At 46.0% G+C, this 12,613-nt stretch overlaps 1 protein-coding gene across 2 annotated transcripts in view; it reads right to left on the bottom strand.

The window, feature by feature from the left end:
- Positions 1–11,845, bottom strand: part of DCLK3 (doublecortin like kinase 3) — a 31,357-nt gene extending 19,512 nt beyond the window's left edge. For both annotated transcript variants that reach the window (XM_084508862.1, XM_084508863.1), the window contains exon 1: positions 11,729–11,845. In XM_084508862.1, coding sequence (XP_084364988.1) covers positions 11,729–11,798 — 70 coding nt within the window. In that variant the 5' untranslated portion in view covers positions 11,799–11,845. The remainder of the gene's footprint in view (positions 1–11,728) is intronic.
- Positions 11,846–12,613: the final 768 nt, after the last annotated feature.

The following is a 12,613-nucleotide window of genomic DNA, read 5'->3' as shown; positions in this document are numbered from 1 at the left end:
ACTGGCATTTATTTCAGCAATGACAAAAGGCAGTCACCCTGTGTCAGTTTTGCCCAAACAACATCTTACATAGGAAGGGAAGTCAAATTTAACAAGGTCTGGATAAAGACAGCGTCATACAGCAAGACGATCCCAGCTAGTTCCTGTATGAGCAAGCTCAAAACGCTCACACAGCTGAGAGCTACAGTGGGCCTTTAGGACTCAAGCGTTCCTCAGCCTGAGTTTCAAAAGTGTCTTTTTCCCCTGTAACAGCTACTTCAGTAACTACTAGAGGACGGTGGTCAGATAGTAGAACTGAGGTAAATTACTTTGTCTTTCCAATGTTCTGACAAGCCCATCTTGTTCCTTAGCATTGAGACGCATTCTGCTGTGGAGCAGGGAATTGAGGCTGGCAGAGCTTTTTTGCAGCATCGAAGCCACTCAAAGCAGCCGCAGGAACCACCAAACCTGGCAGCCCTCTCGTGGGAGGCTGACGAGTAGGCGGAGCCAGCAGCGCCCCCTCCCAGGCCGTTCAAAAGCTGCCCCTGGGGAGCGCGGTGACCAGGATGGGCAAACAGGGCGAGGCATGGCGGTTTGTGCAGACAGGGTGCCCGTAGGCAGGGCAGAGTGTTCCGCCCTACTCACAAGAACAACCAGCCGCCTACCTATAGGTAAACCACCATGGTCATCACTAAGCAGACAGCTCTTTTTAGAAAGTCTGTGGCCACCCAGACTGAGTGCCAGCTCAAAAATGCGGCACTTCAGGTCTCTGGATGCACAGAGTGCCTGAACTTGTTGCTCCCCTCTGAGGGCAGCAGAGACACTGTGTGTGAGAGTTGTGAGCAGGTGGATGACCTGGTCAGCCTGGTGGCAGAGCTCAAGGTGGAGGTGGAGAGGTTGAGGGCTATCAGGGAGTGTGAACAAGAGATAGACCTGTGGAGCAACTCCCTGCAAGGCCTGAAGGAAAGGCACCAGGGTGAGACACCCCACACAGTGGCGGAGCCCCTGTCCCTGTCAAGCAGAGGGAAGGGACCTAGGAAATGAGGAGGAATGGAAGCAGGTCCCTACTCAACATAACAGGCAATGCCCCTTCCTACCGGTCCTGCCTCCCCAGATGCCCTTACACAACAGGTTGGAGGTCCTGGAGCTTGAGAGACCAGTAGCTGAGGAGGAGGTAGAAAGTCTACCCAGGAGGATGCCTAGGGCAAGGAAGTCGACTCCACGCCTCAGGACTGCCTCCACGAAGACAGAAGGAAGGGTGATTGTTGTAGGCGACTCCCTTCTCAGGGGAACAGAGGGCCCTATTTGTTGACCTGACCCTACCCATAGGGCAGTCTGCTGCCTCCCTTGGGCCAGGAACAGGGACATTGCCAGAAAACTTCCTAACCTGGTTCACCCCTCTGACTACTATCCTATTTTTAACAGTCCAGGCTGGCAGAGATGATAGTGAAGACAGAAGCCTGAAGACCATCAAACGGGACTTTAGGGGACTGGGATTATTAGTAGATGGAGCAGGAGTACAGGTCATGTTTTCCTCCATCCCTACAGTGGCAGGGAGGGGTGCACAGAGGATCTGGAAAGGCCACCTAATAAACAGGTGGCTCAGAGGCTGGTGCCAACACAGGAATTATTTTATTTTTTTTTTTGACCACAGGATGCTTTACTCAGTACCCAGCCTGCTAACTGCAGATGGGTCCCACCTGTCTCAAAGGGGAAAACAGACACCAGCCCAGGAGCTGGCAGGGCTCTCATTGACAGGGCTCTCATTGACAGGGCTTTAAACTAGGTAGGAAGGGGGGTGGGGAGGGAATAAGGCTTGTTAGAGGTGTGCCAGGGAGACCAATGTCAGGGCCGGGGGAGAAAGCAATTGCCCAGCTGAAGTGCATCTACACCAATGCATGCAGCATGGGCAACAAACAGGAGGAGCTGAAAGCCATTGTGCAGCAGGCTAGCTATGACCGGGTTGCCATCACTGAAATGTGATAAATGTGATGGGACTGCTCCCATGACTGGAGTGCTGCAATGGCTGGCTATAGGCTCTTCAGAAGGGACAGGCAGCACAGAAGGGGTGGTGTGTGGCTCTCTATACTACAGAGTGTTTTGATGTTGTGGAACTTGAGGCTGAGACTGGGGATGATAAGGCTGATTCCCTATGGGTTAGGATCAGCGGGAAGGCCAACAAGGCAAGCGTCCTGGTGGGGGGCTGTTACAGACTACCAAACCAGGATGAGGAATTCTACAGGCAGCCGGCAAAAGTTGCAAAATCGTCGGTTCTTGTCCGTGTGGGGGACTTCAACTTCCCGGACATATCCTGGACATGCAATACAGCTCAGAGGAAGCAGTCTAGGAGGTTTCTGGAGAGCGTGGAAGATAGTTTCCTGATGCAGCTGGTTAGTGAGCCTCCCAGGGGAGGTGCCCTGCTGGACCTTCTGTTCACAAACAGAGAAGGACTGGTGGGAGATGTGGTGGTTGGGAGCTGTCTTGGGCAGAGTGACTACAAAATGGTAGAGTTCTCTATTTTTGGCAAAGTCAGTGGGGGGATCAGTAAAACCGCTGTCTTAGACTTCCGGAGGGCAGACATTGAGCTGTTCAGGACACTGGTTGGCAGAGTCCCTTGGGAGGCACTTCTGAAGGGCAAAGGAGTCTGGGAAGGCTGGGCCCTCCTCAAGAAGGAAATGTTAATGGCTCAGGAGCGGTCTGTCCCCACGTGCCCAAAGACAAGCTGGCGTGGAAGAAGACTGGCCTGGCTGAATGGAGAGCTGTGGCTAGAGCTTAGGGAAAAAAAGAAAAAAGAGGGTTTATGATCTTTGGAAAAGAGGGTGGGCCACTCAGAAAGATTATAAGGATGTTGTAGGGACGTGTAGGGACAAAATTAGAAAGGCCAAAGCTCATCTGGAGCTCAATCTGACTACTGCTGTTAAAGACAACAGAAAATGGTTTTATAAATACATTAAGACAAAAAGGACGAGAAAGGAGAATCTCCATCCTTTACTGGATGCGGGACGGAACTTAGTGACGAGAGATGAGGTAAAGGCTGAGGTGCTTAATGCCTTCTTTGCCTCAGTCGTTAGCAGCAAGACCAGTTGTTCTCTAGATACCCAGTACCCTGAGCTGGTGGAAGGGTATGGGGAGCAGGATGTGGCCCTCCCAATCAATGAGGAAATGTTTGGTGACCTGTTGCAGTACTTGGATGTACGCAAGTCAATGGAGCCGGATCGGATCTACCCAAGGGTGCTGAGAGAACTGGCAGAAGAACTGGCCAAGCCACTTCCCATCATTTATCGACAGTCCTGGCTATCAGGGAAGGTCCCAGTCGACTGGCGACTAGCAAACGTGACACCCATCTACAAGAAGGGCCGGAGGGTAGACCCGGGAAACTATAGGCCTGTTAAGTTTGACCTCAGTGCCAGGGAAGCTCATGGAACAGATTATCTTGAGTGCTATCACGCGGCACTTGCAGAGCAACCAGGTGATCAGGCCATGTCAGCATGGGTTTATGAAAGGCAGGTCCTGCTTGACGAACCTGATCTCCTTCCATGACAAGGTGGCGCCTGCACCTGGGGTACAACAACCCCAAGTAGCACTACAGGCTGGGAGATGAGTGGTTAGAAAGCTGTCTGGCAGAGAAGGACTTGGGAATATTGGTTGATAGTCAGCTGAATATTGTGGGAATAAAAATGTTGTTTTTGCAGTTACACTGTTTAAAGGTAAAGAATGTGGTATTTAGATATGCTTGTAAGAAATCTTAGCAGGCGACCTTGTAAAATGAAGACAAACAGACTCCTTAGGACAATTAGGTGAAGATCATACTGTCAGGTCAAGTCAGATAAGAAGAAACATTATCACTTCAAACAGTGAAAACGTCAAAAGAAATTTGAAATTTAACAGGCTAGCAACTGAAGGCATTGTATGTGAAACATCAGATACATTGTGAACCTGGATTACCCACTCAGTGGAGAAACAGGGGAGGGTCCTGTCATCAAAAGGTATGTAAACTGTGTTTTGGAACTAGTAGGCGTGCTCCTGTTTGTGGGGCGCCCGCCATTGCAGTGTGCTCAGGTGGCTATGAAGGCCAACAGCATCCTGGCTTGCATAAGAAACAGTGTGGCCAGCAGGGCTAGGGAAGTGATTGTCCCTCTGTACTCGGCTCTGGTGAGGCTGCACCTCAAGTACTGTGTTCAGTTTTGGGCCCCTCGCTACAAGAAGGACACTGAGGTCCTCAAGCGAGTCCAGAGAAGAGCAATAAAGCTGGTGAGGGATCTGGAGAACAAGCCTTATGAGGTGTGGCTGAGGGAGCTGGGATTGTTCAGCCTGGAGGAGAGGAGTCTCAGGGGTGACCTTATTGCACTCTGTGGATACCTTAAAGGAGGCTGTAGCGAGGTGGGGGTTGGTCTATTCTCCACATGCAGGGTGACAGGACAAGGGGGAATGGGCTAAAGTTGCGCCAGGGGTGTTTTAGGTTGGATATTAGGAAGAACTTCTTTACTGAAAGAGTTGTTAGGCATTGGAATAGGCTGCCCAGGGAAGTGGTTGAGTCACCGTCCCTGGAGGTCTTTAAAAGATGTTTAGATGTAGAGCTTAGTGATATGGTTTAGTGGAGGACTTGTTAGTGTTAGGTCAGAGGTTGGACTAGGTGATCTTGAGGTCTCTTCCAACCTAGATGATTCTGTGATTCTGTAACTCAAACAACAGTGGACAGCAGCAGAGGAAGGAGGAAAGAAATACCTCCAAACACCACGTTTTCAGATACTCTGCAAGCCAGTTCAGTGGAAGTTCAGTGTCTTGCTGCTTTCAAATATCCCACCAGCTATCAGGCTGAGACTGTTTTGTTAATAAGAAAAAAGTGGGAGATGAACAGTTGGTCAAAAGCCTGGGACTGAGTAAATGTGGCTGAAACATCTCAAACGGAGACAGTCAGTAAGGGAAGCAGAGAAGACTGGAAATGGCTTGTAATGTAGGAGCCTGGAAGAAGGCACGGAGTACAGGGATTTAGCTACCAAAGGAGACTAGGTCTACAGACAGACATGTACAGAGACAGATACACAGGACTAAAGGAGAAGGGGAGTCACACAGGCCTCCCACGTGCTGTGGAAGATGAGTTACTCCCAGCAAAGAGACGAGATTAGGAATTATAAAACATGGGATGAGGAGCCCTGACAAAGGGATTAAAAGTGGTATCTGATTGAGGAAATGCAGACAAAAGACAAAATGCAGTAAGAGCTGAAGCTTGCAGGAAGAGAACAAGAAAGCTGGGAACAGGAGAGGGAACTGGAGGGGACACTGCTCCTCTGGTATCACCATCCAGAAGCCAGCCTGGGTGTAGTAGGGCCAGAGTCTGAAGCTAGAAAAGGAAACCTGGTGTAGATCTGGACTGGGAAGATAAAAGAGGACCAAGTCACAAGCAGGGATGGGGAAAGGCTGCAGGGAACATGGCAAATAGGGCCACAGTTACATACCCACTGACTGCAATTTCTATAAACTTTGATGACCCAGAGGAAGCAGATGGAGAATGTAATTGGGAAGCAGTAAAACCTGAGGGTGAGAATCTGAGCAGGCTGGGAAGTCAGGTTGGATACTGAACTTTGGCAAAGGGACAAGACTGGGAGCTGTAGGAGAACTGTCCTCACATCCCTCCTCTGTGATTTTTCATAAAGGATATCTACCTCCTTCTGTTGTCACTTTATGCTTTACTCTTTTACAGATGAACCAGAATCAGGACTGTATGGTCATAAAGTGTTGTCTACAGAAACTTTACATCTGTAAAGAGAGTATAGTGAAAGAATACAGGAAGAATAGTTTCTTTGCCTACAGAAATACAGCTCTGGAGAACTGGATTGTATCTCAAGCGGTTCCATAAAATAAAAGTTTCAGAGCAATCAAATTAATCTGAATTTTTCAGAGAGGATTACATTCTGGTGCCCAAAACAATACACTGAGACCCAGTCTGCAAAAGTCCTCAGTGCTCTCACTTGCACGAAAGTTTGCTGGAAGCTGTACTTCAAAAACAAAGCAATACATAACACAACACATGCATAACACTAAGCCATCTAAACGTCTTGGTCCTGCACACCTCAAACAGCATTCTTGCCCACATTAAAGAATTGAGTATTTTGTGTCTTGACTCCAGCTGAACAAAACACAGTTAATGCCCTCTGTTTAGAGGTTTCACAAAAACACTAGTCCATGTTTGCTACTGCAATAATCATCATGACAGAAGAGCTCACAAGTACTAACAAGCAGGGTCCAAAAAGCACACAGTGAAAGGCAGGAACAGCCAGGATAGACAGCATGTAGATGCTCATTAGGCAAGCTTTGTCCGTCCCATGCACTGATGGAGCCAGAGACCCTGGAGGAAAAAAGGAGCATCTGATAATTTTATTATTGTTTATATCATGATGCACAGGAACGGGGGGTGGAGGGTGGGTAACACTGCTCATCAACAGTCATAAAAGATTGACTTTGTAACCAGAATAATGTTGGATTGTAAGTATCAGCCTGGTAAAAGTGCATTGGGCAATGATATATGTTCAAAATATATTTGATGGTAAAACTGTTGTAAAACACGCTGTGCAATGAAGTATTACTGTAAATCATACTGTATCATAAACATGGTTTACAAAACTAAATAAAGTAAGCATAATCTAAGTGCATTCAGATAACTAACGTGTCTGTTGTTTTTTTTTTAAATCAGATGACATCAGAAATCAACAAATCATGGTATTTCCATGAACTTCTGTCTGTATTAGTACAGAAGTTAAACAAAAATACATTCAATCTTACAAACACCACTTATCAGCTGGACTCTTTCAAGAACAGTTTTAATACTGTCTCAATCAAAAAAAAAAAAGGAATTAGTTTAATTTCTGTAACATTACTTCTGCTGCCCTAATGGTCATCTCCAGTCATACTCATTCACGTTCAGTTTGCACTAATGTAACAGATCAATTGCTGACCCAGTCTAACCTAATTTGCAGAAAACTAAAGTCCCTGGCAGCTCAGGCAGTATTCTAATTTCACTGAAGTAAAACTAATTTGGGCTTTTCTACAAAAAGGACAAAGCACAATAATATCTGTTTCAAATATACATATTTAGCCCTAAAAGGTCCTACAAAATTAATATGATGGGACTTCAAGTTCATCGTATTTCATAATTTCACATCAAGCTTACTTAAGTTCACATGCAGTATTATTTTTCCTGTAACTGTCTGCCCTGCAAACTCAGCTGCATGTCAAACTGGACTCCTTTCCCACACATCACCAACAGAACTAAAGCTTCTCCTGGGCAAATTATGTCTGGTCCCATTAAGTGACAGCTGAAGTGTCAGCCGTGAGGAAAGAAAACATCCTCAGTACTAATCCTGGAGTACAAAAGTTTGAGACACACACACCTAAGCCCCAAGCAGGCAATAAAACATTTGCACCTCACATACAGCCAATCTTCTACATATACACAGACAGCACATAAGAAAAATAAGCTTTTGATTTTAAGAATAAAATACTCTGTCATACAAACCAGAATCTAGAGACCTCCAAACCTTTCAGTCCCATAAGTGCCCATTCCCATTCTTTCACGCATTTACTCTAGTCCCTTCTCCCTGCCCAGTTCTCTCATTGTGTCCCAAAACTGGCAGTGAAGTGACAGACTTTATGGTAGATCACAGAGGGCAAAGAGTACCAGAGAAGCTAAAAAGCAGGCAGACATAGTAAGAGAGCTCCTCAGATGGGAAGGTCTGTCTGGAGGGAGTGCCTGGATGAAAAACCCTGCAGCTGGCTGGGCTCTAGCCAAGGGAGGAAGCCTGTGGGATGCTCACACTGGATCCCTCACTATCATCTCTGGATTTTTCCACTCTGAGGAAAGATGCTGCCTCTGTGTCACCAACAGCCCAGTGTGGGTGCCAACCTGCAGTGAAACACATGTAGGAGGCTCAGCATGCAGGAACATGTGACCATATTTACTGTATTTGAGAATCGTGAGGGATAAATGACATTTAACAGCCAGCCTTCCTTCTTACACCTCAAAGAAGATGAACTCAGTTTTGCTTTCCTCTTTCTCTCATCTTCCCTGCTCTTTCCCTAAATGCTCTGAGCCTCTTTGCAGTCTACCCTGGTCCCCTCCCATCCTGCTCCTCCCAACCCAGAGACCGAGACTCCTGCAGGGCAGCCTGGTTTGCTCCGATGGTTTTACATTCCCTTTCCTCATCGGTCACGGTGGATGGGCAAAAAGTACCTTCCTAGACACTCACCTGCTCCCCCTGCAGGCCCACACCAACTCCAACATACAGTTTAAGATCTAAATCAAGCCATTTGTTAACTAAAAAAATAAAATATTTACAGCAAACACAGATGGCTATTGCCATGTGTTAGTGTTAAACTGAGCTGAGTCACCCCCAGAGCAACAGATGAAGGTAAAGATTGCATGTAGCCTGGTAATGAATCACAAGTGCCATCATTTTTATGTGTTTTTTTTTTTTTTTTTTTTTTTTAAGAGCAAAACCCCCACTTTCATTACTTTTTCTTTCTGACATTTTAAGGGTAGCAAATTAAGAAGTGATCATAAAGAAAGCCCTTTAAAGAAGAATACAGATGCATAATCTGTAAAGACTTAGCTCACTACATGTGAAATAAATCAGTGCATTTAGAGGTTGAGGCTCAGTTTAACTTAAAACCCTGCACAAAACCAAAAAAATAACTTTATGAAACTGCTCATTTCTTTCAAAGACGACAGGCTGTGTATTTTATTAGGAACAGCCATGCCTGCTTTCTTAAGTTTGACAAGTCCCAGTAACCAGGGACGTGAGCTCTGCAGTCCAGGGCCTTCCATTAGGAATATTCCAGGGGAGGACAGAACTGACAGAGAGAAACAAAAACACCTTACACAACTGCAAGATTTGCCAGGATCCATCTGGCAAAGCCCTCTGTGTGTTTCTCAAAGTACAGGCAGTTTTGCTTTCATGTTGATGCTCTTGACCCCCTAAACTGCCATGTATTTTAAATTAATTATTCATGTTTCATCAAAAGCAAGCTTTCATTTCTTCTTAATCCTGTTAGCCAGCATTGTCTCAGCCAAAGGAACAGCAATCTGTTTCTTAGGTGTGGGATTTTACTTCCATTGCTTCCTAAATCTCAACTTGATGACTACTCAGTTGCAACTAAGCAAATCCAGTGAAAATAAGAGAGCTTGCAGAGGTGTCACTGAGGGTTTAATTAGGCTTCCAGATTCTGTATTACCAATAATCTCATTGCATAACTAAAGGAAAGACCCAGCCAGAGCCTGATTCTCTATCTGGTTTGCAAAAGGGACCATTACCACAAAATTTTGCTTTGAAATCTAGCACATTTAAGAGAGGTTAATTCCCATATAAATGTCGAATTCCTACCCCATTACTACAGAAACACATTTTCAGAAGAGAGCCATACACTGAAGTTAACGCTGCAAAACAAATTGTTTCACAACGCTTCTAAAAGAAAATGGGTTTCTCAGACAAAACTCTAAGCCAGTGTTAATTATACTTAAAAGTATGATGACAAGCACAAAAATGAGGATTTTCACACCACCAGACAATATCCAATATTTCTATTAAGTACCTTATTTGAGGCGACAAGAAAACTGAAAAAAAAAGTATACATACAGGCTGGCAATACTGATTGAGCAGAAGGTAGTGTTTTCAGAACGATGACTAGGAGCTTCCTCTAAGAATGCATGACATAGGCAATTGTTTTGCATTCTTACAACAACTAGACTGAGTAAACTACACTAGTAACACAAGAAAGTTGGTGAATTAGTCTGACTTTCACTTGCAGTGAATGCAAATTACTGTGATGCAAGATGAACAAATTGCAAACATTACTAAAACCTCAAATCTACTCGAGAATCAATCAAGACAGTAGCTCTACTGCCCATTTTTCAGTATTTCCAGTTATTGAATGGATACTTTCCAAAAGGACAGACCACATACCCTAAAAACAAGAAAAACCTGGAAAACAGTATACCTTTAAGAAGCAAAGTTAACAGAAACATCATATTCACCTCTTTCAACTACTACATTTTCAGCTCTAATCCAAGTTACACTGAAGCTAATTAAAAGATTCACATTACCTTCAGTGAGAGCGGTATCAGAGCTAAGAGAGACTGCTGGAGTCACCGTAATGTTCTGACGCTAATTGCACGTACAAGAAAATCTATACAACACTGACTTCAAAAGCTGTTAAGCATTTAGGAATCAAGTCAAAGCAAAAGGGCAAAATCAGCAACATACACCGACTCAATCAGCCCTAGAACTGTTGGAAAAGAAGGAAGGACAATCAGCCTCTCTGATTTCTACAGAACTATACATGTTTCTGTAGAGACAGAAACTAAGCTAAGTGATCTTAGAAATGGGAAATAAATCCCACACAACTTCCCATAGACACCACAAGCTGAGAGCCCCACAGATGCCAAAAACGTGAGGCTCTGCAGAATACTACTAGAAAAAGCAGTAGTGCAGACATATACAAAGTATATAGTGATGCTACTAAATACATTTAAAACACAGCTTAACATGCCCAAGGTAATTAACTTGAGTTTACAGAAAAAAAAACAATACAACAGAGAAGAGATAACTTCTGCACAGCTCAAATTCAGTCTTGAACAGCTGCCAATAACTTGAATTAAAACTAAGTTATCTTTGCTGACAGTTTAAGATCAAGTAACCAATTCAGGTTAATGGAGATTGGAGATGGAGATTTACCAGAAGCTAACTCTCAGATGAGACGTCCTAGCATCCTACAACAAGCTTTCATAGAGTCATACCATTTCAGGAGATTCACATCTGTTACACCTCAAGAAAGAAACTCTGCAGAATCAGTTCTATCCAAAGAGCCACAGGACAGCTTCCTTAGCTAGAAAACACAGCCACCTCTTGAGAAGACCATGACAGAGTTGTCATAATAACACAATTCTACGTAGAAACAAAATTCTACAGCATAGCTGTAATATGTTTTATAAGCACTGTTAGGTTTGCTGACTGTCTTGTGACTCTTTGCTGGTTCTCAACATTTAAAAGTCAAAACCACACCTAGACTGGATAAAAAACATGCCAAGAGAAGAAAGGGGAGGCTAAAGAAAAAGTCGAGGAGGAGGTGGGAAGAAAAACTCACATGCAGACATGTGCATATTTTTGATGTCTGTATAAAGCTCATAGCAAAAGCATGCAAGATGAACTATCAGATTTGGTAATAAACTCCGATTATCCTCTCACACAAAAACGTTGCAGTAAAAATGCTCAGAGGAAGGAGACAGAGTTTTGTTACACTGGTGTGAGGTCTTATTTTTTCCTTCTAACTAAACTTTTCAGTACACAGTGCAGCAAAAGTTTTAGTTTATGGGGTTGTTTCCCAGCTCGGTGTCTTGCAACCTGTAAATTGTTCCTTTAGCTCCAATCAACAGTCCACCCAGCTTTACTGCCATCACCTACTGAATGTCCCCGAAGGAAGGAAGGAAATAATACTGCAGAGCACAAAGTTACGAAGCACTTTTCCTATAAATACCTGTTCCGCTGTTAAACCTACTTGACCAAGTGCCGTAGCCAGGGACACAGCCGGCGTTGTACCCCGACGTGGCTTGGCTGCCGCCTGTAACAACGCCCACCCGAGCACCTCAGCCTTCCTTCAGCCTCCCCCTTCACCTGCACCCCCCGGACGACCACCAGGACCCCCAAGACACTCCCGTCCTAACACACCACCGTCCGGGGGCGACGGAGAGCCCACTCACCCGCGCAGCGGCCGTAGGGGCAGCACGAGCCCGCCGCGGGGTGCAGCGGGGACGGCGCGGCGGCTGGCATGGCGCCGGGTCCGGGCTCAGCTCCCTCGGGGCCGGGGTCCCTCTCCCGGCTGCCAGGATCAGTGGAAGGGCCAGGATGACGGCAGAGGGGAGGTGGTGCCGCGTTACGGGCACGCCCAGCGGTCACACCTCTCCGGCAGCGGCCCGCCCTCCACAGGCAGCCCCCCGAGGAAGCGCCTCACCGCCGCCATCTTCTCACGGCGCCCACGTGCTGCTGTCCCTCTGTTTCCGTTCCCTCCGTCGTAGGTACCTGCAGCCCCCGGAGCCGCCCTCCTCACGCCTCTCCTCGTCCTCCCGGAGCTTCCAGCCTGTCCCCCCGTTGCCCTCCTGTCAGCTGCAGACGGTGCAGTCGTACCACGATGTCATCTCGTGTGGCCTCCTTTCCCCGTTTTGAAACACCTGCCTGCCATAGGAGATAAGACCGTTGGGGATGCCAGCGTGTGCTGCCTGGCTTCACGGGTGTTAGTGTAAGGGTGCTGGGTTCTGTGTGCTTTTGTTATAGCCTGTAATAAATGGCTAAGTCCCAAATAGGGTTACAATCAATGTTTACAATTTATTAAATGAATAGAGGTAAGCAAACAGCACCGGGTGCACCGGGAGTCTCTGCTCCACCAAGACACACACCAGTTACATCAAGCAGCTGATTTTTATGCTCCTAGGCTAATACATATTCATTACTACTTCGAAAAAAAACAGGGTTATTATAATTAGTTTCCGGAATCCAAACCCTCCTACTGGATCATGCCTGTCAGTCTTCGGTGGTCCCTCTGGGGGTCCCGTGCTGAAGGCTCATAGTCTTCCTCCCTCTTGTCCTTC

Source organism: Aythya ferina (genome assembly GCF_964211825.1).
Source record: "Aythya ferina genome assembly, chromosome: 2".
In the NCBI taxonomy this organism is placed as follows: Eukaryota; Metazoa; Chordata; class Aves; order Anseriformes; family Anatidae; genus Aythya; species Aythya ferina.
This window is presented reverse-complemented; position numbering and strand designations above follow the sequence as displayed.